The 26,456-nt window shown below is 37.0% G+C and overlaps 1 protein-coding gene across 8 annotated transcripts in view; it reads left to right on the top strand.

Annotated features, from left to right (window-relative positions):
- The first annotated feature begins 11,401 nt into the window (after window positions 1-11,401).
- The window catches only part of PCLO (piccolo presynaptic cytomatrix protein), a 391,952-nt gene continuing 376,897 nt past the window's right edge, over window positions 11,402-26,456 (top strand). For 6 of the 8 annotated variants that reach the window (XM_027539836.1, XM_027539833.1, XM_027539835.1 and 3 more), the window contains exons 1-2: window positions 11,404-11,962; window positions 18,182-19,805. In XM_027539836.1, the coding sequence (XP_027395637.1) occupies window positions 11,709-11,962; window positions 18,182-19,805 (1,878 nt within the window). In that variant the 5' untranslated portion in view covers window positions 11,404-11,708. Of the gene's footprint in view, window positions 11,963-18,181; window positions 19,806-26,456 lie in introns of all 8 variants that reach the window. The other 2 variants (XM_027539837.1, XM_027539838.1) reach the window with 1 other exon arrangement.

The following is a 26,456-nucleotide window of genomic DNA, read 5'->3' as shown; positions in this document are numbered from 1 at the left end:
AAAAATAATCTAATGCATTTTTTGAATTATTCACCTTTTAACCTGAAGACTCCTTGCTAAGTAATGTATTTAATGTCTGTTGGTTTGAGCATTCACTGTGTGCACTTTACTGATAGGATTGTAAAAGAAACAAAAACATTGTTGCATCATTTCAAGACCTCAGTTCTGAAACAGTTAACCAAATAAAGGAAGAACTTATGTAAATAAATGTCAAATAGATAATAAGATTTTCAAATAATAATTGAGAACAACAGCAGTTTCAAAACATGAAAAGATCTTATCATGATAAATGGCCCTTGAGGTTGGCCTTGAGAAATGCACTGATGTACAGAGGTGGGAGGAGAATTTTGCCAGATTAGAAAAGAACAAAAACTGGAGAGGCGAGCAGAGTGTTTTCAGGGGTCAGTGAAGCACCCAGATTTATCCATCCTGCTCTTTCAAAAGAAAAATGGAACCATGATCACTGATGTGGAATGGATAAGAGGGGGATGTATTTTATTAATGTTAGTTTCTCTTGTATAGAATTACCTCTTGCTATCATGGTTTAGTTAAGATAATGCTGACTACTTTAAGACCCAAAATGAAAAATGTACTATGGTTCAAATATAATATATATACATTGTCCCCTCATTTACAAAACTGTCCAAGGAAAGTGTAGTTAGTAGTGGAAGGCAAAATTCCACACATGGTCATCAGGAAACCCTCCTGGAGCCTACCTGATGGCTCTGTCATCTCAACCCAGAAGCCTACTCCAGTAGACCTGTTGTCTCCATCTCCACCAACCACAGGAGGTAGAACACCAGAATTGCTTTGGGCTAGGCCTGGAAGGAGCACTTCATTAGGTGCAGCTGCAAGAGATGTTGGCAACTGTGGCTTAACTACTTGCCCCAAAGGGGAAAAAAATGGATATTGCCCCAAAGGGAAAAAAAAAACATCCATCATCCTAATTTGAGATGTAAATAAAACCCATAAATAAATTATATCCTGTTCCCTCCCCCACCCCCGTTTAAGCATGACTTTTCTGTATATACAAAAAGCCTCTTAGTTTTAGTTTACCAGATTTCGGTGAATATTTCAAATTCATATTCTTCAGTAAGATGCTTCAATCTTACTAGATTTCCCCATTCAGACTTCTAGATTGAAGTGATTAATATTGCTTTTCCTTTAATTTTCTGTACCTTTCTAGCTCTAATATGCATTTTGAAAATGCAGTGGCCAGAACTGTATCTACATTCCAGATGCAGATACACTACCATTTTGAACAGAGTAAAGCTGTGTCTTTTACCTTTTTCTTCAAAATTTATTTCTGACGATGGCAACTATGCTGTGGATGCCTTTGACTGCAGCTTCAAAGGAAAGTCTACATTGATCCCCAAGTGCCTCTTTCTTATCTTCAGTCTTGTAATTCTGATACTAAAACCCACTCTCCTCTCAAAGCAGTAGTTCTCAACTCAGGCTGTATACTACAATCATCTGGGGAGCTTTAAAAAGTATGAATGCCACCCCCTTCCTCAACATTCTGCTTTAATTTGTTAAAAGATGAGGTCTAGCTATTGATCTTTCTCAAAATGTCTGTGTAAGATCCTTTCAAGGCTGTGAACCATTGTTGTAAGAGTAGTTTTTCCAGTTAGACTTTACATATTGCTATTGAAATTTCCCTCTTCTTTTTCTCCTTGTATACCGACAAGGGCAAGACTTTGCAGTTTTCTTTCGTTAGTTTGGAATGATCACATGGGAAAATTACGGGACTCTACAAACCATCATAAACCTTGCCCTTCAGCATGTATGATAATACTGACTGAAACACAGATATCAGATGTCCTTTATCCTTCAGCTCCTGTGTATGCAAATGATATCTTATTGCAGATATGTGTGTGTGTGTGTGTGTGTGTATTTAGAGATAGTAATGTTTTCTTTAGAAGTTTTAGACAGTTTAGCAAGGCTTCGCCAGAGGTGCATTACTCAGGTTTTACACATGTATCCAAATCAGTAATGAATAATTTCCTTAAGTATGTAATAAAGAACATTCAACTTCCTTAGTTATATTTAATGTAGGAGTTATTCCTGGAAAGATAATGAACCTTACTGTGTGTACTAAACTGATTCACCTATTTATGTATCATATTCCACTAATTGAAAGGCATTTATAAATAAAAATGTCAAGTCAAAGGAAATTATCAAAGTCTTTGCCACTCTACATGGATTTGAAAAAAATATACAATAACTGTTGCATAGTGCCCATATTTTTAGTGTTTCTCAGCTTGGATATAAAGCTTTGTATCTTTTTCTGTGCCATCTCTCACCTCTCAAAGAATCCATGTACAAATGCCTTAGAAACATGGACTTTTCTGGAATTTGTGAGAAACAAAGCTGGTACAGTGAGAACATTTCCATTTCTCCTTTCCTTAAAATAAGTGGCATCAAGTCCTTTCCTTCCCTTATGTGTTTCTCTACTTTTGTCTTCTAATCCATACTCCTCAACCAATTCAAATTGCTCTCTCTTTATTCTGGAGAGTAATTCACATAAGCCCTAGCTGGTCTTCCAGAATGTCTGCACTCCAGTAGGCTAGATAAAAATAAGTATCCTCTAGTTGATGTGATCCCAACTCCTTTAGAAGTTAATGTGAATGTTAACAGGTCTTCCTGGATATATATTAAAGGCACAATTATATAATGGGTAGTTTATGTATTGTATCAACTCTATAAAATCCTGGAAATAACTTTGAACCTCTGATCCCAAGTGTTTAATTCAGGAATCTACACTTCTGTAATCTAGCCACCATTTTGAATGGGACCTTGAGTGTCCTCCACTTCTGGCAATTTCTCAAATAAATACACTGATCTTCCTTCAGATATTCTCATGAATAGGTTTTCCATCTTTTCATATAACTTTACATTATGGTAGCATTACCTAGTTAAAAAATCATCTTCCCACATATTTTCTTGTTTGAGCTTTTCACATTGCAAGCATGTAGGGCTGTTTTAGGATTTATTGGGTGGCTCAGACAGTAAAGAATCTGCCTGCAATGTGGGAGACCTGGGTTAGATTTCTGGGTTGGGACGCTCCCCTGGAGGAGGGCATGACAACCCACTCCAGTATTCTTGCCTGGAGAATCCTCATGGAACAGAGGAGCCTGGCGGGCTACAGTCCATGGGGTTGCAAAGAGTCAGACACGACTGAGTGACTAAGCACAGCATACAGCAGGGCTGTTTTATAGTTTAGAAGGGTAGAATTTGGAAATTTTTAACAAACAGCTCAAGTTCAACTGGACAGTAAATGGGGTAACAGTCAGTAGCATTTAAAGAGTAAAGGAAATTGAGACATTATACATAATGCTAATGTATAAAAACTAGATGATCAATTAAGTAGTTTAACTACAATCCCCAAAACTTAATGACTTAAGATAATAATGATTATAATAACTATCATTTTGTCTCATGATGCTTAGGTTGATTGGGCAGTTCTTCCAGTTTCACGTGGTTCAATGGGGTGACTTGCTGGCAAAGTGCTCCCGAGGACTCCTAAAACCTTGGTTCAGATGGCTGGAGGTTTGGGCAGTTGGGCTTCTCTCCTTTATGGAGTCTACACCTTCTGGGCTTATTCCAAGCATGGAGGTCTCCTGGTATGAAAAGGGCCAGGTTGGAAGGCTAGTCTGGGAAGTTACATGCCTCTCCTACTGCATTCTTTTGCTAAAAATAAGGCAGGGGTTCATTTCTACTCAAGGGGTGAGGAAACAGACCCTACCTTTGATGGGACGTATGGCAATCCCACTGTAAAGGTCCGTGGACACATGGAAATCTGATTTATTGAGGACTAGTGTTGTAACAATCTACAACAGCTGTGCTAATGTGCTTCTTAATTTACAAGTGCATTCACGTCTTTTCTGGTCTTTTCACAAAGACCCTGAGAGGTAGAATATTATCTTCTCTATTTTTACAGTTGACAAACCTCAAGTTCTGGAAAAAGTCAAAGATTTACTAACCCCAAAGTAAGTGTAAGATAGCAGAACAAGGATTTAAAGTCAGACATAGCCAATCCAAAAATCATAAAGTAAAGACATGTATACTCATCTGGATCTTTCAAAGAGTAAGTTCTGAATTTTAAAGCCTATTTATAAAATGGGTGAATAAGTAATACTGAATAATCTGTTATAACCTCATAACTTATTATTAATTTTCAGTTTACAAAGTAATACTGTAAAGTGACATAGAAACTAATTTTATTCTTAATATTTTACACATTTTATGTCTATAAGTACTTTTTTTCAGAAAGATTTATTTTTTAAAATTTTTATTGGAATATAGTTGATTTACAATTTTGAGTTAGTTTAGGGTATCCAGCAAAGTGAATCTGTTATACAAATACATATATTCACTTTTTAAAAGACTATTTTCCCATATAAGTCAGAGTATTGAGTAGAGTTCCCTGAACTATACATGCAGGCCTTATTAGTTATCTATTTTATATATAGTAGTGTGTATTTGTATATACATTTCCATTTTATACACAAATTGTATATATTTCCAAATTGTATTTATTTGGAAATGTATATATTTCCAAATTGTATTTGTCAATACATTTCCAATTTATTTCTCCTCTCCCATATACACTCTGTAACCATAAGTTTGTTTTCTACATCTGAGGTCTATTTCAGTTTCATAGATAAGTTCATTTGTAGCCCTTTTTCAGATTCCACATATAATCAATATCATATATTTGTCTTTCTCTGTCTGACTTATTTCACTCAGTATGACAATCTCTTGTTCCATCCATGTTGCTACAAATGACATTATTTTGTTCTGTTTTTTACTTTGGCCACCTGATGCGAAGAGCTGACTCATTGGAAAAGACCCCGATGCTGGAAAAGATTGAAGGCAGGAGGAGAAGGGGACAACAGAGGATGAGATAGCTGGATGGCATCACCAACTCGATGGACATGTGTTTGGATGAACTCTGGGAGTTGGTGATAGACAGGGAGGCCTGGCGTGCTGTGACATGGGTCACAAAGAGTCGGACATGACTGAGCAACTGAACTGAATATTCCATTCATATATATGTACCACATCTTCATCCATTCCTCTGTTGATAGACATTTAGGTTACTTTCGTGTCTTGGCTTTTGTAAGCAGTGCTTCAGTGAACACGGGTGCATATATCCTTTCAGATTATGGTTTTCTCTGGATATAGGCCCAGGAATGGGATTGCTGGATCATATGTTAGCTCTGTTTTGAGTTTTTAAGGAATCTCCATACTGGTCTCCATAGTGGTTACAACAATTTACATTACCACCAACAGTGTAAGGATTCCCTTTTCTCCAAACCTACAGGAACATATATTAAATACAAGCAACTTTCTCATCTAAATTATGGATTTAGTTTGGAAAGAAGTATAAAGGGAAGGAAACTGCCTGATATTCCAGATGTCAGAATTCAAAAATATATTTGTCAAACTTTCCTCTAAAAGACTTCTCATGTTTTTTTCTCTCAAAATCGGGAAACCAATTCATAACCAACTGTAATCTCACTTGAATTTCTATCATTCTAGCTACAAATCTCATTTTAAAGCAGAGCTCACAAAAATGACTGAGCACAGCAATTGAGAAAGAACTCAACCATAACAAAAAATAAGGTTGTAACTTAAGCCAGTGCATGTTCATCCTCCACTAAATTAACACAATCCTCTCTTGCCTTCTAATAGAGGGAACATTAATAAATATATATATATATATATATAGTCTGTGTGTGTGTCTATATAAAAATGTCATATTTTCTATACTTCAGTTCAGTTCAATTCAGTCACTCAGTCATGTCCGACTCTTTGCAACCCCATGAACTGCAGCACACCAGGCTTCCCTGTCCATCACCAACTCCCAGAGTCCACCCAAACCCATGTCCATTGACTCAGTGATGCCATCCAACTGTCTCATCCTCTGGTGTCCCCTTCTCCTCCTGCCCTCAAACTTTCCCAGCATCAGGGTCTTTTCAAATGAGTCATCTCTTTGCATCAGGTGGCCAGAGTATTGGAGTTTCAGCTTCAACATCAGTCCTTCCAATGAACACCCAGGACTGATCTCCTTTAGGATGGACTGGTTGGATCTCCTTGCAGTCCAAGGGACTCTCAAGAGTCTTCTCCAACACCACAGTTCAAAAGCATCAATTCTTCTGTGCTCAGCTTTCTTTATAGTCCCACTCTCACATCCATACATGACCACTGGAAAAACAATAGCCTTGACTAGATAGACCTTTGTTGGCAAAGTAATGTCTCTGCTTTTTAATATGTTGTCTAGGTCATAACTTTCCTTCCAAGGAGTAAGCGTCTTTTAATTTCATGGCTGCAATGACCATCTGCAGTGATTTTGGAGCCCAGAAAGATAAAGTCAGCCACTGTTTCCACTGTTTCCCCACCTATTTGCCATGAAATGATGGGACCGGATGCCATGATCTTAGTTTTCTGAATGTTGAGCTTTAAGCCAACTTTTTCATTCTCCTCTTTCACTTTCATCAAGAGGCTCTTTAGTTCTTCTTCACTTTCTGCCATAAGGGTGGTGTCATCTGCATATCTGAGGGTATTGATATTTCTCCCAGCAATCTTTATTCCAGCTTGTGCTTCTTCCAGCCCAGTGTTTCTCATGATGTACTCTGCATAGAAGTTAAATAAGTAGGGTGACAATATACAGCCTTGAAGTACTCCTTTCCCTCTTTGGAAGCAGTCTGTTGTTCCATGTCCAGTTCTAACTGTTGCTTCCTGACGTGCATACAGGTTTCTCAAGAGGCAGGTCAGGTGGTCTGGTATTCCCATCTCTTTCAGAATTTCCCACAGTTTATTGTGATCCACACAGTCAAAGGCTTTGGCCTAGTCAATAAAGCAGAAATAGATGTTTTTCTGGAACTCTCTTGCTTTTTCCATGATCCATCGGATGTTGGCAATTTGATCTCTGGTTCCTCTGCCTTTTCTAAAACCAGCTTGAACATCTGGAAGTTCATGGTTCATGTATTGCTGAAGCCTGGCTTGGAGAATTTCGAGTGTTCCTTTAGTAGTGTGTGAGATGAGTGCAATTGTGCAGTAGTTTGAGCATTCTTTGGCACTGCCTTTCTTTGGGACTGGAATGAAAACTGACCTTTTCCAGTCCTGTGGCCACTGCTGAGTCTTCCAAATTTGCTGGCATATTGAGTGCAGCACTTTCACAGCACCATCTTTCAGGACTTAAAAAAAGTGATTAGTAATAATTACCAGTGCTCTTACACCACAAAAAACCCTATACATTCACTTTGGAAAATATAGAAAATTCTACAGAAAAAGTAAGATTACCTATGGTCTTGCCATTAAATATATATGGGTTGTGTTCACTGATTTGTTTCCTATTATTTCTATGCATTTTAATGGTTTCATTTTTTGTACATTTGAGTATGTAACTTTATGAAAATTTAACCCATGTACACTTTGAGAAATTTTCCATGTTATACTGAGCTATTTAAAAGCATTATTTTAAGCAAATATCTTCATAAAATACTTTCATCTAGCTGTACCAGATTCTACTTCTCTGTTTTTCTATATCAAGGAATAATGACTGGTTTACTTTTCGTTGTTTTTGTTCAGTTGTTGCTCAGTCGTGTCTGACTCTGCAACCCTATTGACTGCAGCATGCCAGGCTTCCCTGTCCTTCACTATTGCCCAGAATTTACTCAAACTCATGTCCATTTAATTGATGATGGCATTCAACCATCTCATTCTGTGTCACCTCCTTCTCCTCTCCAGTCTTTCCCAGCATCAGGGTCTTTTCCAGTGAGTCAGCTCTTCGTATCACATGGCCAGAGTATTGGAACTTCAGCTTCAGCATCAGTCCTTCCAATGAATATTCAGGGTTGATTTCCTTTAGACTGATTGTTTTAATCTCCTTGCTGTCCAAGGGACTCTTCAAGAGTCTTCTCCAGCACCACAGTTCGAAGGCATCAGTTCTTTGACACTCAGCCTTCTTTATGTTCCAACTCTCACATCCATATATGATTACTGGAAAAAACATAGCTTTGACTATGAAGACCTTTGTTGGCAAAGTGATGTCTCTGCTTTTTTACTTTATTGCTAGTGTAAATAATACTACAGTGAACTTTTTTCACAAAATCATTTTTATAACTCAAATGATCCCTTAGGACTGGTTTCCAAAAGTGTATCCTAGATTAAGAATCTTTTTAAGGTTCTTGATAAGTACTGCCAAATTATTTTCCAGAAAGGTTGAATCTATTCTTAAACTCAAATTTAGCTTATAAAACACTCACTAGCATTATTATATAGGTCTTAATATGGAAATAATGGGCATATAATAAATAATCCAATACTCAGATTATGCTTGCTAGAATTTCATAAACATACACTTTTTAAATAGATTTTGTTAAAATTATATGGCTCTTAATTGTATAATAAATTTTTATAAACTAATGAGACTACATGTTCTACTATATTTGATGAAGATTATTCTAACTTCAATTCTTTAGTCCCTTAACTTATTCAAGTTTTTCACATATAGATACAAGGTAGATCTATTTTATTTTATCCCTGTTGAATGATATCTATAAGGACTTGGGTAGACTGGGCCACCCCATTCCAAGGAATCATGACCTACTTATGTTCAGCTGTTAACTCCCACATTTAGATTGATTAAATCTATTAAAATAGAAACTACCTGGAAAATTGAGACAAAAAAATTCAAAAATATCTCACTTTCTGGAGGTGAGAAATCATTTTAGAAAAATATTATGGTGGTATATAACAATAGAAGTTTTCAGAAACTGATTCATTTCATGACCTACCTATCAGGCTGAGTGAATGGGTGCTGAACTATCACTTGTTAAGTTAAATTGAGATTTAAATAAATGATCATTAGAGTAACTATATAATCAATAGGATGCAATAATCAACAGGAAGCTCCTCTGTGGACAGAGGAGCCTGCGGGGGCTAGAATTCATGGAATCACAAGGGTTGGACACAACTTAGCAACTACACTGCCAACCACCATTAGTTAATTTGCAGAATGAAAGTAATTATGATAGTTTTCTGAGTCAACAAAGAGAAACTCCATAAAGTTACCCAACAGCCTTTTTTTTTTTTTTTTTTTTTAACTTGTCATCCTCATCCCCTTAGAATTCTGAGGATTCACATAACAGGAATGCACCTGGATTCTGCTCTAGCATTTCTGTTTAAATCAGAAACACCTCTCAACTATTGATACAAGCAACTAAGTCCAAATAAAAGACTGAAAAAAGAAATGTTATTTGAAACTCAACAGTTATAAGGGTTACAAATGCAAAATCATTTGAAAAAGTCAACAGCCAGAATATTTCCCAGTGTCACCATTATATCTCTTATTTTCATAGTCCGTTTAGTGGTCTCACCATATGTTCCATTTTCACATTTTCTGATGATATTTGCTCCTGGGAGACAGAAGGGAAAGAGAAAGTCAATGCATATATTTGCTCAATGGGTTATAACTTTCCCATCTTACAAATTACTGCCTATCAACATTACCTTGCATATTGATTATCAATTTTTATTTATTACTTTATAAATTCCATTTCATCTAAATTGGCAGATAACATGAAGTTAACAATACATTTCCTTAGTTTAGATATTATTCTGAGGCTTCCCAGGTGGCTCAGTGGTAAAGAATCTGCCTGCCAATGCATAAGACACAGAAGATGCGGTTACATGCCTGGGTCAGGAAGATCCCCTGGGGTAGAGAATGAGAACCCACTCTAGAATTCTTGCCTACGAAATCCCATGCACAGAGGAGCTTTGACGCCTGTAGTCCATGGGGTCACAAAGAGTTGGTCACAACTGAGCACGCAGAGTTTGAAGGGGTATTTATCTTACCAGTTTAAGCCTGTGGTTTGTGAGCCTGAATACATTTTATTCTCATAAAACTTGAGCATATTATGAGAAAATAGTCAGCATGTGAATCATCTCCTTCCTCACCTCCATCTAGAGTGTTACTGATTCCTAGGGCAGCCTGGGCTGTGAAGCAGTTACACATTTTGTCAGAGGAGGCATTATGATTCAGAATTGTATACCTAATTATCTCCTTTATTGAAGCAAACTCCTTCCCAGGAGGTATGACAGGGTGTATTTGCCCCCAAATCTAGCCACTAGAATGTCAGGTTGCCTCAGCTTGATTTGTTTGTATTAAGTGTGAGCATTCTCTTCTTTATTTAAATGAATTATACTCTCTGCAGTTTTGACTTTAGAAGTCACTTCTTAGTATGTTAAATGTTGGTAGGAACTCAACCAATAATATCTAATCTGATGACTAGTCATCTTTCAAAGCAGTAAATTTAGTACAAGCAGTTACAACTGTGCCATTACTTAGTTTTGATATAAGTAGAATGCACAATAACAAGCTTATGATTATTACAAAACCTTGGAAACTTTCTGAGCAGCTTATTTGTTTGCATATTTATTTCCAGTTGTTAGCTTTTGACTTTATTCTCAACAACTGGAACATTAAGTCCACTTTGTTAGGAAAGGTGGTTTGCAAAATTAGGGCTGCAGATCCAGGGCTAAACTCAAACAGTCCTGTCTAAAGAGTGTATTAATAATAGCAAGAAAAAAACAGTATGTGAGGGTTGGTCTGAAAGAGTGTTAGTTATACCTCTGCTGCTAACCCGTTCTGTGACTTTATACAAATTATTTTTTTCTATTTGGGCCTACAGTTATAGAAAAAAGGGACTGAACTCATGTCCCCCAAATTCACACTATTGTAACATTTTAATATTCGACAATCTGGTTCTTAACTACAGTATCCTAACCACAGTTTTCCCAAATCTTTACTTCTGCATAGTCCCTTTAGGAAACAACACAGTATTCAAAAACATTACCTTCTTACCAATACTGTATCTAAAATTCTAAAATAATTGTTCTGGGAAAGTTCTAAATAAAGGGCCAGTTTTAGCTCCATTGGGGAAATTTGCCCCAAAGGTATCAGAGGTTTCTCTAGTTAATCTGCAGCTACCTGAAAACATTTCTCTAGTTAATCTCTAGTTACCTGAAAACATTTCTAGGGTCTTTTAAAAGCTTGCTTAAAAACAAACAAACTACAAATCCCATGAGTCAAAGATGGATTAGAAACGGACACCTCCCCTCCAAACCCTTCCCGGTTCCCTAGAATGTAGTCTGCTAAAACTCAGGTTGAGGCATCCTGAAATATGCCTGAAAGAAACGCCTGCTGTTTCATCCCGGTTTTTAATCTGTGCTCTAGCTTGGCTCCTTTAAATCGGTGCTGAGAATGAGGAAGGAGAAGGAGCTACGCAGAGCGGGATGGGCGCGGGTGTGAGCATCACCTGTTCTGAAAGGGGCATGCGCACTGTGAGGGCGCGGACGAGGAGGCGGGGCGCGGTGGGAGGGGCCGACGGCGCCTAGCTGGCACCACTCAGATCTGCTTCTGCCCGGCTTGGGGCGCTGAGGCGGCGTCGGGAGTTGCCTTCTGCAAAGGTTGCCTGGCGTTGTCCAACATGGAGGAGGCACTGGCCTCGGGCATCACCTGCAAGAGGGACTAATCTCCGCCTGGCGTTCAGGGCAGCGGTGCCGGAGTTCCCGAGCCCAGGGACTCCGCCTGCACGCCCTGAGCCAGACCCCTGCTCTGGTTGCTCCTCCGGCGGCGGGTTTCCCGGCGGGGACGCAGCGCAAGGAGGGAGCGCGGCGGCTCCGGGTTTCCTTAAGCCATGGGCAACGAGGCGAGCTTGGAAGGGGAAGGGCTCCCCGAAGGACTGGCGGCGGCGGCAGCGGCAGCAGCCGGAGGAGGGGCTGGCGGGGCGGGGAGCCCCTTGCACACCGTGATCCCGGCCGGCATGGAAGCGGATCTGAGCCAACTGAGCGAAGAGGAGAGGAGACAGATCGCTGCTGTCATGTCAAGGGCGCAGGGGCTGCCCAAAGGAAGCGTTACCCCGGCCGCTGCGGAGCCGCCTTCCATGCACAGGCACGCACAGCATGATGTATATGTTCGGGCATATATGTACAGCTTCTCGTGCACATATGTGCCTGCCCATATGTGCCATCACAGCAGTACATATATGTCGCTTCCGTTCATTTTATTCTTCCTAATGGGGTGGCTATAAACAGAGACCATAAGCATTCTGTTGGGTAGAATAAAAATGATGCATTACAGAGTTTCTAGTGGGATAGTCAAGGGTTGCATTCTTGGAACTGTGATTTTAGGTTGTGATTTCTGGCCTTTTGGAACCTTTTCCCTCTAGGGTGGCGTGGAGAGACGCCCTCCAGTGTTTTACTAATCTGGAAGTCTTCCATTAATACAGAACGGACGTGTTAGGAAATGGATAGAGCTGGGTGTTTACCTGTCTCTGTTTAAACCTTCTCAGTCATTTTGGGGTCTTTTTCTCTTTGAATAATATCTAAATATTTCTGTAACGATACCTTTAATTCCCTTAGAGGTGATTTGTCTTTCCTTCACACCCCACCCCCAGAGGAGAACAGGAGCTGTTTAGGTAGAAGGCATAGAATGAATACACCTTTTATATTCAATGAGAAACCCTAAATTATGTTGTGGCGTTAAACAGATGATTTGGTCACAGCAGTGCAGGTGCTGTACATGTATTTATGAATTAGCATATACTATTTTCTAAACCACTGCTGTTTTATGTGGAAAAGGATCTTACAGTTTATGGAAGAATGTGTGAATTTGTGTTATCTTAAAATTAGTTTCCAGTACATACTTTTAAACACAGAGCAAATAACATCTTGCATAGGAAATTAAGAGCTGATTTGTAATATTAATGTATGCATTTCCCCCTCTAGCTCGCTATTTTCCTACATCCCAATGAACTAGTTGTTTTCTAATTAGAGTACTTAGAGGGTGTAATCACTGTGCCTGCCCTGCCTTTATTCTGTAAACAAACCCTTTAACTTCCCACCCTTCCCTACAGAACAGTTCTCTGACCATGGTCCTGAAACCACTCCTGCTTTATGGTAACCTAACAATTTTCATTAAAGATACTGGAAATATGAAAAATCTTGATGTAGGTGTAGGCTTTTATCCCCTACTTCATAAAATAAATGCACTTTAACTTAGGAGCTATAAGTATATGCATATAATTTTGTCAAGTAACTAATACAGGATAACTGTAAAATGTTTTATGGATGATGACAATATTTTTCACATAAAATCTTAAATGCATAAATTGTATCAGCTAAAAACCCATTTTCTTGAAGGGAAACCCAACACTACTGGTAAAAACTGGCTTTTTCATATTGAAATTTTTTTCTGTGTTTTTAAAATTAGTGATATACTGGGCTATTCCTTTGGCATTAAGTCTTTCTTATACATTCCCTTAAGAATACAGTTTATGATATGTATTGTTTTTTTCTACTAATTAAAACCTGACTTAGAAAAAAATTTGAATGTTCATATAGTAGATTTTTTTTAGGTTAATAATGAGGTACAGTACTTTTATTAACCTTTTAAAAAATGTATGCCAGCTCTGCTGCAATTTTTCCTAAGAGCTACAAGCAACAGGTTTAGCATGCTGGTTACAGATACCAGGAAAAGTGAGAACTTTGATTTCTAAATTCCTTACTTCTATTTAGAGGGTGGCTAAAAAATAATACTTCAGCCTATGAAAGTATAGTGTTTTATGCATTATTTGTATCAGGTAACATAATTTTAAAGCTCTCTACTGATAGTTTTGTTACTGTAGAATTCTTAGCAATAGATTTTCTGAGTCTAAACAGTTATTGACAAAAGCTTCATTCAAATATATAAACAATATGTGCATGATTTTGGCAAACTGTTTACATTTTACTGAAAGATTTCTATAAAAATCTATAAGTTTGGAGAGTTATTCCCACGTGTGATAACCAAATAAATACTTGGCTTATGATTTAGATTTTTAGAAACATATTAATTCAAGTCTATATAAGAAGTTATATCCAAATCATTTCACATTTTAGAAGGTTACATGATGTGAATTAGACATGGTGGGGTTTTACTTTTTTTTTTTTTTTTTTAATAAATAAGGGTTCACAGCCCAAAGACCTTATCTGATTATTTTTAACTGACTCATAGCAAATTATATATGATTCACAGTCATATATGCCTATGTTTCCTTGCCTCTAAATAAGACAATAATACTTATCTATCTTGTAGAGCCATTGTAAGGATCAATTAAACATTGACAGGGCCATTTCTGCTTGGATTTTAATTTGAAGTAACCTTATACATATAAAAAGTAGTATATTGCTATCAGCAGTGAATGGCACTGGCAGTGATGGCTGCAGACAAGTTGTTGGTTAAACTATTCATTGTTATGAGTTATTTTGATATATCTATATCTATATTCTTTTACATACAGAGAAGTCAGTGCAGCGTACTGGAAATCCTGTCCCCCATCCTCCCCACCGGGACTTAGGACTCCAGATTTCTATGACTAACTAGTTTTATAACCTTGAATTAATATCTTTGCCTCTTAAATCCTACTACCCTCTGCAATGTAAAAATGAATAGAGATTTCTAAAGTTGCTTATATTGCCATTATTATAAAATTTTATGACTCAACACTGTCAAGTGTCATTGCTTTTTGTGTTATATTTAAAAATCTTTTAGTATTCCAACTGCTTTTATAGTCTGACTCTCTAACGCATTTTTTTTCTCATTTGTAGCTGAAACATTTTTTTCTGTTAATATGTGAAAGAAAAATTTGAATATGAGGATGCCAATAGTGAAATGAAAAAGAGAGGTTGTATAAAACTTGAAAAGTTAAAAGCTAGAAGTTAGAGCTTACAAATGAAATAGTCCTGGATTTTTTATTCATTGTTGATCCAGGGAAATGCAGTTTTATTACTTCTTATACTCATTCTATTTATACCTACAGATGTAACATATAGAGGAACTTTCCTGAAAAATACTTCTGATTAGTAGAATAGTGACAATTCTGGCTGAATTGATTATTTTCCTTAGCATTCCTTGAGGCCTCCGCTACTGGGTAGACACCTCCACAACTGTTTGTCTTCCTAGAGCAGCAAACTAAAATGAAAACGAAATATTTCCATTTATATCTCAGAAGACCAGTAGAAAAAGTTAAAGTGAAAAGGATTCAATAAACAGTAATCAACAGGGAAACAAAAACCTGATATGTTCATTCATTTGTTCTTTCGCTATTATTCATTCATTGATTCATCAAACATTAATACTCATCGACTAGTTACGAGCTTTGGTTCTAGTGATGCAAAGATGAGTAAAACACTTTCTCTCCCTTGGAGCTCATGATCTAGTACACAAGAAACAGATTACATTTTAATCATTCTTGTTTTTAACACAACTATTATACCCAACAAAAAATCATCAAAAGACCATAGTTAGCTAAGGCATCTTTTTTTTGTTGTTGTTCAGTATTAAGCCTATATCTTCTCTTAATGATTATCTGTTTCTCACTTCCAGACATCCATATTTTATATTTATTTATATTATTATAGCAACTAAAACTAAATTTAGTTTGCCTACCTGTATAGATATTCTCTTACAGGGGGCTTCTATAACATAATACTACTTAATATTTATAAGACACACATGCAGTTATAACTTTTAATGCAGGCAGCTTGCTTTAACTTTTGGCGTTTATTGTTATCACAGATATTTGGTACTCAACAACATTTATATTTTGTTTTATATAAATGAATTAAGTGAAGCAATATTACAGAAAAAATGATTATGTATAATAGTATTTTCAGGGCTTCCCTGGTGGCTCAGATGGTAAAACGTCTGCCTATAATTCGGGAAACCTGGGTTTGATCCCTGGGTTGGGAAGATCCCCTGGAGTAGGAAATGGCAACCCACTCTGCGTAGTATAGTTAAGAATAGATTTTTAAGTACACTGTTTAGCTATGGATTTCTTCAATAAAATGCCTAAATAATTCTTTATAGGATAATCTCTTAAGTTTGTGCCCCACAAGGGAGTGGTAAACTTTATTAATTGAAAAAGTAACATTTCTAGAATAATGTGAAAACATAAACAGTGGAACTTTTAAAATATAATCGATTTTGGATTGTTTACCGTGGCTCTTCAGCCAAACCCACTCCACTATTCTTGTCTGGAGAATTCCATGGACAGAGGAGCCTGGCAGGCTACAGTCCATGGGGTCACAAAGAGTTGGACATGACTGAGCAGTTAACACTCTGTCTTTGTATGGAATGGAGCAAATGGATAATTTTAGTTCCTTTTTTAAGTACAGGCTTCAGAGACAAGTTTTTATAACTTTTTTTACCTGGAGGAAATTTCCAGAACTAAGCCTTCTGTTTATTAATCTTTTACTAGAAAATAACTTTGTGGCATACATTGCCATTTATAGTTTATTTTCTTCTGACTCATTGCTATCTAGAAGTAATATGTCTGTGTTGCTTCCTACTGTGCCTTACATGTTTTTTTTTTTTGAACAGAGAAATTTTTATTACAGGGTCATGCAAAGAGATGGGTGGCTCATGCCTTAAGGACCCCAAAGTTACTAAAAACTTTCCACAAAGCCCTTTTATAAGAAAGGTGAGGGAGGGACATGGTTAGTTGCTACAGACTACTTGGTGTCAAATCCTTTGTTCTTGAAGTCAAGTCATGATCAGTCAACGATGTTCATATAAATCACTACCAAATGAATGTTATTCTCTGCATCCTGGTTGTAGCTAACAGGAGGCAGATCTCAGTTGTATGTCTTACATCTTGATCTATCCTCAGATTTCTGTGCCATTGGGTGAAATTAAAAAATGTAATTCATATTAAGTACCAGATGACCTGAAAAGAAAAAGTTATAGTCTGGTCTATTGGCAGGTAAATTTTTGACAAAACAAGTTAAAACCTATACAATGTTGTGATCATCTGATATTTTAAGTGCTACTGAATCACTGTTTAATCTCCTTTTCTTTTAATTAAAAAGAAATCTTTTTGAAAGTTAGAAATTTACATATATCAAAATACAGTTTGATTTATCCCATAATTCTGATGCAGCTTGTTCTTATTACTTGAAACTTTATCAGTAAATAGCTTATTTGGAGACTAATATACTTGATAAAAGTATATATGAGAAACAAGTATTTTAATTATTTAACCATCATTTAGAATTGATGTTTCCAATTTTTTTTTAAAAAAACATCTTGTATATTTGTCTATGAGTTAAAAGAATTTTTGCAAATTACTTTTTAGTTTTTAAGTCATTGTCAATAATAATAGCTAATAGTGGTAATAGTAAATGTTATAGAAGACATTAAGTAAGAGATCTTTATTTCTTTTCTTCCTCTGAGTAAAGTAACAGTACTTTTCAAAAGTGGGATGACAACCAGCTTGTTGCTCTTTGTATATCAAGCTGTATCTCAGGATGCTTTAAACATCTTATTGTTACATTAAGGGACCTCAGATTAAGAATGCAATTGGAAAAATAATTGAGTGATATAACACTATTTTTTCACAAGAAAGAAAGGTTTCTCAATTTTTTATAATTAAAGTAGCAATTCTTATTCTCCGAATTTAGTATGATAATATTTGATGGATATTACATTTTTGACAAAATAGGGTAAAATTGAGTAGATGATCAAGTTTCCAGAAACACCTAAAAACCTCCTTTACCAGATCATTTGAGGTCACATTGTGTCTTATGTAGCTAATGTAAATTCTAATATTAGAAAACAGTTGTTTTTAAAAATAAATATTTTCACTTCTTGGTATGCTAGTGTTTGGGAGACTAACATTTTTTGACCATAACCTTTGCTTAAAAAGGATATGTCCTGTGAACATGAATGTGTGAATGTACTGGAATATGTCTTTGCATTGTTTTGTGAGTTAATATATTTGAACAGACTTTAAGTATGGCCAGATTCTATTCTTAACTATTAAGTGTAAATGTGAATTGTTTTTTGTTATAAGTAGTTTCTAACTAGATATTTTAATAGTTCATCACTTATAGTAGCAAGTATTGGATCTTTCCCCCTTCTCTTCACCTCCATGTTGAAAATCTGAACCCATGTAAAGAAAATAACAGACATTAAAAATCTTATGGTACTTACAGGATGATGTAAAAATGGATTTTAGTTATATTTATATGATCAAAATTTTGAAGATGTAAGAAAGTAACAGCTTTTTCATGTAATTTTGAGTTGGTATAATTTCCATTATTTTTACTTCTGTTTGTTTCATTCTTCTAGGAAACAAGAGTTGGATAGTAGTCAACCTCCAAAGCAACCAGGAAAACCACCAGACCCTGGGCGTCCAATTCAGCCTGGTCTCAGTAAGAGTAGAACTACAGACACTCTGAGGTCAGAGCAGAAATTGCCTGGAAGAAGTCCTTCCACTATTAGCTTGAAAGAATCGAAATCCAGAACTGATTTTAAGGATGAGCACAAGTCTAGTGTGATGCCTGGCTTCCTCTCAGAGGTTAACCCTTTAAGTGCTGTCTCCTCTGTTGTAAATAAATTCAATCCTTTTGATTTGATATCAGACCCTGATGCCTCCCAGGAGGAAGCCTCCAAGAAACAAAAAATAGCTCAGAAGGAACAAGGAAAACCCGAGGGAGTCACAAAGCCTCCATCACAACAACAGTCTCCCAAGACAGTTCCTAAGCAGCCAGGACCTGTGAGGGCTCCGCTTCAGCAGGAAGGTTCTCCAAAATCCGGATCCTCTCAGCCACCAGAAAAAAGTAAATCACAACCTCCAGAAACAGGAAAGCCAGCTCAGGGCTTCCCCCAGGCTCCTCAGACAGACCAGGCAAAATTGCCACTTCAGAGAGATGTATCTAGGCCTCAGACTAAACAGACAGACCCAGGAAGGGGTGAGTCAGCTAAACCGTCACTGCAGAGCCCCTCCAAGCCACCTATTCAGCAAGGAAGTCCTGGAAAATCTCCAGCCCAGCAGCCTGGACCTGAAAAACGTACCATACCACAGCCTGGGCCTGCAAAGCCCCTAGCTCAACAACTGGGAACAGCAAAGCCCCTGGCCCAAGCTCCAGGGGCAGCAAAATCCCTGGTTCACCAACCCGGGCCACAGTCTCCAGCTCAGCCGCCTGGGCCAGCAAAGGCTCCAGCTCAGCAGGTTGGGACAACAAAGCCTCAGGCCCAGTTGTCCGGCTTAGGCAAGATGCCACCTCAACAGCCTGGCCCAACGAAACCCCCTCCTCAACAGCCGGGCCCAGTGAAGCCCCCTCCTCAACAGCTGGGCCCAGCGAAGCCCTCTCCTCAACAGCCTGGTCCAGCGAAACCCCCTCCTCAACAGCCTGGTCCAGCGAAGCCCCCTCCTCAACAGCCTGGTCCAGCGAAGCCCCCTCCTCAACAGCCTGGTCCAGCGAAGCCCCCTCCTCAACAGCCTGGTCCAGCGAAGCCCCCTCCTCAACAGCCTGGTCCAGCGAAGCCCCCTCCTCAACAGCCAGGCCCAACGAAACCCCTTCCTCAACCTCCAGGTTCAGCAAAGCCCCCTCCTCAACAGCCAGGCCCAACGAAGCCCCCTCCTCAACAGCCTGGTCCAGCGAAGCCCCCTCCTCAACTGCCAGGCCCAACGAAGCCCCCTCCTCAACAGCCAGGACCTGCAAAGCCCTCAGCTCAGCAATCTACAAAACCAGTAAGCCAAACAGGAGCTGGGAAACCTCTGCAGCCACCAACGTTTCCATCTGCAGCACAGACTCCAGTACACGGCCTCCCTAAAACCATCTGCCCTCTTTGCAATACCACTGAACTTCTGTTGCATGTTCCAGAAAAGGCCAATTTTAACACGTGCACTGAGTGTCAGACCACTGTTTGTAGCCTCTGTGGTTTTAATCCCAATCCTCATTTAACTGAGGTAAGTTCAGTTTTTTCATAATGTTCATGCTCTTAAAACGTGTCACCGTCTTCCACAAACAGTGGTTAGTTTGTCACTGATATGATAGGATGGCATTCTTTTTCTATGGTTCTTTTCTTCTTTTCCTCCTCCTTTCCTGCGTTCCTCTTTTTCTTCTCTGCCAAATGTAAATTAGAGTTTTTTCAATGTTTCCTTCAGTAATAATATTTCTCTACACCATTACTATAATTTCTGATAAATTTGACACATAAAGGAAGTATGAATTGATTGAAAAATGCAGAGCATTTACTCATTGCATTCTGGGTGTAAAGTCCACACTATTATTATATTACATTAATATACTACATTAACTTCTAAATTCATGCTCCTACCTACCTACCATGTAATACTCTTGATATGATATTTTATATGGGATCCTGTTTATGCTTGGGGAAAAAGCAGACAAGGTTTTTAGATTCTAAATACAATTTTAATATAAAACAATACATTTTTTCAAACTACACATCCCCTGCCAGTGATTTTTGCCATAATCTATGAGAGGATGCTTTCCTCTTTAGTTAGAATCATTCATAAAAGTATAAATCACATCATAAAATGAAGTCATTAGAGCAGGTTCAACACTGATTGTTTACATAGAAAGATCACAGTTTGTAATTCTAGGTCATTGGGTAAACATTCCTGGCAGACTGAGTCATGAACGGGCCAGTTGTGACACAAATGAGTTTAAGATTGTTCAATCTGATTCAGGTTAGAAAAGTTATTCTCAGCAAGCTAGTTAATGTTAACTTAGCATTTAAAGACCCTGGATAAAGTAGCATTTTAATAGGTAGAGATTTGGGGGAATTTTCAGGGAAGGGACACAAAACATAAAACTGCAGAACTTAGAAACTCTCTGGAGTTAAGAAATAATACAGTGAAGATGATATAATAATACAAACTAAGTGAGAATAAGAGGGGTTAGGATCCAAAGGAAGATGTTTTTAAAAGAAATGCAGTAGTCCCTCCCCGATAAGAAAGCACAAAAACCATTTAGTCCATCTGGAGAACAGCTGTTAGTGGGCTGTGTGTGCATGGTGTCTGTGAACAGCCCAAGAAGGAATGGAGGCAGCAGTCATTGAAGGATTGTGTGATTTAAATATCTCCAAGAGTGGAGACTCATGTACTGTCATTCTAACTGAAATCCCTTTTCTGCTAAAAACAACAGTGATGATTATTGGTAACTGTTAAGTTCATTTGGATACTTACTGTGATGAAAGATGATAATGATGTCCATTTAAAGTATGTCAACCTGTGATTTTTTGCCAAAGTATTCTTTTTACCAGAAGTCATATTGAGTACTCTACCATTTTAGGTAAGGGATTCTTTAATGGTAAAATTGGAATTAACAAGAACATCTATGTTGTGGAGGAGATCAGATTATAAATAGTTTGTTTATATATTTGTAGCTTTTTTTCATATCTTAAACTTTCCTGCATTCTTTTCTTGTTTTTTAAAAAATTTTATTAAAGTATAGTTGATGTATAAAATTGTTACAGGTGTACAGCATATCGGTTTACAAGTTTAAAGGTTATATTCCATTTATAATTATAAAGTGTTTGCTGTATTCTCCATGGTGTACAATATATTCATATAGCTGACTTCATGTATAATAGTTTTATACTTCTTAATCCTTTACCCCCAAGCTTCCTCTCCCCCTTTTCTTCTGCCCACTAGCAACCACTGGTTTGTTCTCTATATCTGTGTGTCTGCTTCTTTTTTGTTATAGTCACTAGTTGTATTTCTTAGATTCTGTGTATAAGTGATATCATACAGTATTCATCTTTCTCTATCAGACTTATTTCACTTAATGTTCTCCAAGTCCATCCAGATGGTTGCAAATGGCAAAATTTCATTCTTTCTTCTAGCTGAGTAGTATTCCATTGTATATGTGTGTGTGTGTATTTATACATTTTGATGAAGATGTGTTTCTGCCCATAGTATACCATCTTCTTAGGAATGTGCAGTAATAGTGACTTCAAACAGTAGATGGTCATTTTATAAAATGTTAGTCATGACTTTGTGACAGTTTGTAAGACAGAAACATGTACTTGGACCTTCAAGCTAAATATATTATTTGAGTACCTACCAAGTGGAAGGTATTTTACTATATGTGTGGTAGGATATAAAGATAAGTAAAACATAATATTGATCTCTACATGATTCAGGTATACTAGGTTAGATAATACATGTACAAGGAAATATAACATGTGGTCAAATAAAAGCTGTGAAACACATGAGCAAACATTATGGCCTATAGGGCAGGAAGTGTCATTAGGGTAGGAAGTCGCCCATTCCAGTGGGTGAGATTAAGGAGAGATTTGTGTAGAAAATGGCATTTGTGCTAGGTATGTAACAATGGATATTACTTCAACAGGTAGAGGATGTGAAAGGGAGTAATGATTTGGTCTAAGACCTAGAGCCAGAATAATGCCAAGTGTATTTAGAAAATTGGCATAGCTCTAGGTTGGCTGAAGTGATGGGGAGGAAATGAGCAATGAAATTGGAGAGAAGTTGAATTCAGATTTTGGCATTCCACATCAGTAGCAGTGAACATTCTGCTTTTTGAAACTTACCTTAATTAATGTAGTCATATTTCAAATCCTTCATTAATTTTACAAATGTGTATCAAATGCCTAGTTGTGAAACACTTGACACGTACTTTGATAGAATCAAGTATTTGTTAGATATGGTGTTTTCCTTCAATCAGAAAATAGAGGAAATAAAATTTGTAGATAAGAAAGGGGAAAAACAAATATATAAGAAAACTAACTTACTGTAGGGCTTTACAGTTCACATAGTTCTTTCCTATTTATTTTATCAAAATTAAATTTCCAAGTAATTCTGTGGTTATATAGTCTGTTTTCTCTGTTATATTTTCTTAATTATAGAGAAAATTGGTTTTCAAGTGGTTATTATGGTTGCTTTACTTGTTAGGATCAACCTGATAGTAAATAACTAGAACCCAAACTAAATCTTCTGATTCCAAATCCATTTACTCATGGTAAGAAGAAAGAAAGGGCTATGATATCACATGAAGTATCCATGACTATCTGTAACAGTATCATAACTTTCTTCATGGAAATACAAGTATTTGACCTGGGAATGTGAAGAATGATAACTTGGACATATTTGACAGAAGCTTGGAATGTGGGGGCAGGTAGAAGATCTCAGTGGCTTAAAAAAAGAAAGCATCCCCATTATTAATGAGATGAGTGTGGGCAAATCATTTACACTTTGTCTATCAGTAACACCAGATGAACAATAGAAACAATATGTTCTCTGCTGAACACAGTGAATTGTTAGGATTAACTGAACATTTGTATGAGAAGGTATTTTTCAATATATGAAGTTCTTTTGAAGTTGTAATATTATCTGCCGTGGATAATCTGATATTTTAAACAGAGATGATTTTGAAAGTTTACCCTCAAATTATTTTCTACAGATACAATATTATAAATTGTTGGATTCTGTGATAGCAATCAGGAGCCATTTGATCTAGAGTGTTAAAACATTTCATTTTAACTTTGATTTTCAAAAGGAAATGAAAAGAAGTAGCGCTCCTCTCCTACCACAGAGTGATATAAAGGAGAAAACAAATAAAACATTTCTCAACCAGGAGTCAAATGCACGAAATCTATTACTCTCCTAGTAAAGCTGTCCTTAATTTGGACACTGACCCTCTGCCATCCTATTTTCTCATATTCAATGGAGAAGCAGAACAGAAATAAATACAGAAAAAAACTGCTGATTACCCATTTTGAATGATGGAGACGTTCATTGTAAATGAGTGGTTTGGAGAGACTCGCTTGGCATTTTAGCAATACCACCACATGAAGGATATAGAGGAACTAGTGAAAAACAAAACACCTGACCTCAAAGGGGAGCATCTACTCAGAAAATAAAAAGAACTTGTAAAATTCGTATGATTCATATTCCATCAATAATTAGCATACTCCAATTTCACTGGGCTGACTTGAAGATAAAAATGGACCCAGTTGATGTTTTGGAAAAGAGAGACCCAGAATTTTCCCATCAAATTATCTAGCTGCTTAATTGAGGACCTACTATGTTTCAGGCACTTTCTGGACTGTCCTAGATGTAAGAGTGAACAAAATAGCCAAAAAGTGTATATTGGTCAGAGTGGCAAATAGAACAAATAGAGGGATGGATGGTAATAAGTGTTACGGAGAAAAATGAAGTAGCAGAAGGTTATAGCACAAACCAAGGGAAGGGATTGATGATATATTGGTGAGGTCCCTTCATTCCCTGTCATTCGGGGATTAGCATGTGGGAGTTGATGGATGACTCAGGAATCTGGAATTTTTAGTGCTAACTAAAGGTCTAATTTATGTGTATAGTTCTAACTGAGGCTGAGGGTTTGAAGGGGGCTAAATAAGGAAAGGGTGGGAATGTACCCAGAAATGTTTAGAGTTCTGAGATCCCCCTCTTTACTCTTCCCTGTGGGTTGTGGAGGCTGAGAGTAAGCATTTTATCTCCAGTACAGAGAGCTCTTTCTAAGCACCTTCCCATGAAATTGTAGACATTTTGAGGAGGTGGTTATCTGAAATTCTGAGGTTCCCTTGGGACTCTGAGAGCTCTGGGGCTCTAAGAGAAATATTTAAAAATTATGGAAATTATATCTAAGAGCTTATTATTTCTAAGAGTTCCAGCTTATTATTTCTAAGAAATTATATCTAAGAGTTTCAGAAAGAAAGAATCAAGGCTCTAGAAAAAAGGAAGTCTTCAGATTTTGATCCACCAGTAGTCAAGCATGATTAACAAAATGCCTGATAAATATATCCTGGTGAAATGATGTGATTTCCAAGGATAAGGAGAACATTTGAAAGACTTCTACAGAGAAAAAAAATATCATCTGCAAAAAGATGAAAAATCAGGCATCAGTATAATAGTCATTATCAACACAGAAGACAGCAGAGAGGGAACAATTTCTTTACATTTCTAGAGATTGTGATATGATGAATTCTCTAAGTAAGCAATCGAGAGGGGGTATGCGAGCAGCTTAAGAATTTTTTCATATTTAAGAGTCCATAAGAATCATTAGCAGTCCATATAAGTATATGTATTCTTCCCTCATAGCTCAGTTGGTAAATCATCTATCTCCAATACAGGAGACCCAGGTTCGATTCCTGGGTCGGGAAGATACCCTGGAGAAGGAAATGGCAATTCACTCTGGTGTTCTTGCCTGGAGAATCCCATAGACAGAGGAGCCTGGCGGGCTCCAGTCAGTGGGATCTCAAGAGTCAGACACAACCTAATGACTAAACCACCACACACGTGTACACAGGTGCACACATGCATATATCACAGTCCCTGGAGTTCTTCTATTAAAATGGAAAATGAAGGGAGTGGGATGGAGTAGCTGACCCCAGGAATGAAGAAAACTAGAAAGACATTATCATTTTTTTGAAAATGTAATTGTATAACAGTAGTGGAATGTGAGATGATATTAGATGGTATTCAAATCAAAGTAAAATGCATTATTTAACTGTGTGTTAAAATATTTAATTAATATGCCAATTATATTTTTTTGGACTTTGCTTAGTGAAGTGAAAGTCACTTAGCTGTGTCTGACTCTTTGCAACCCCAAGCACTATATAGGCCAGAATACTGGAGTGGGTAGCCTTCCCCTTCTCTAGGGGATATTCCCAACCCAGGAATCGAACCAGTGTCTCCTGCTTTGCTGGCGGATTCTTTACCAACTGAGCTATCAGGGAAGCCTTGTCATTGCTAAAGACAGTTCTAAAATAGGTGGTAATAAATAAGATTGTTTTTTGAAAAAATATAGCTTTTAAAGGAGAAAATATACATCTTAAATTTATAAACCACAACTTATTATTTGATACTATAATGGCAGCTACAAGAAAACGTCAAAGCAAAAGTTGACACTGATCAATTCTGAAGAGTAAGACTTGGTGACCTAGAGACAGGCTTTTACTTTTAATGTCATATCTTTTTGTGTTATTTTTTAGCCTTATAAATCCATCTTATAATTAACACTTCAGTAATTTTCTCATTTATCACATGATTGGTTAAACAGTTTATATAAGGTGAAGGAAAGGGTAAATTAGATTCTCAATTTTCACATCTTTAGCCTTGGCATCTACTTGGTGAAATGACAAGAATTTTTAGTTCTAAATAACAGTGATGATTTGAAATGCTTTATGCCTGTCATGCCAAATTTGGTCAGTTTTTTTCATTTGTTCTTTGCTTGTCACAGCCATGACAAGCAAAAACTGGTACCATTTTTTATAAGAACCCAATAAAGATAAATACAAGTCCCTTGATTTTGAACATAAAATTTTTATTTAATAGAAGATAAAGAATATTGTGTTTTTTTTTTTTTTTTTTGCTAATACTTATGGTACCTTTCATGGTATGTAATACAAAAATACCCTAACTATAACAAACTTAGTTTCTCTATCTAAAGTAGTTTTCTCATGAATTTAGAGGAATAGAAATAATAATTTAAAAATCTATATTACTTAAATATGTTCACAAATGCCATGTTTGTTTAGCTCACATTTTCCGTGAGGTCCAGTGTACAGCATTTTCCTCATGACTTGGGTGTTCCTCATATAAAATAAATATGTA

This window comes from Bos indicus x Bos taurus, chromosome 4 (assembly GCF_003369695.1).
Source record: "Bos indicus x Bos taurus breed Angus x Brahman F1 hybrid chromosome 4, Bos_hybrid_MaternalHap_v2.0, whole genome shotgun sequence".
NCBI classification, from domain to species: domain Eukaryota; kingdom Metazoa; phylum Chordata; class Mammalia; order Artiodactyla; family Bovidae; genus Bos; species Bos indicus x Bos taurus.
This window is presented reverse-complemented; position numbering and strand designations above follow the sequence as displayed.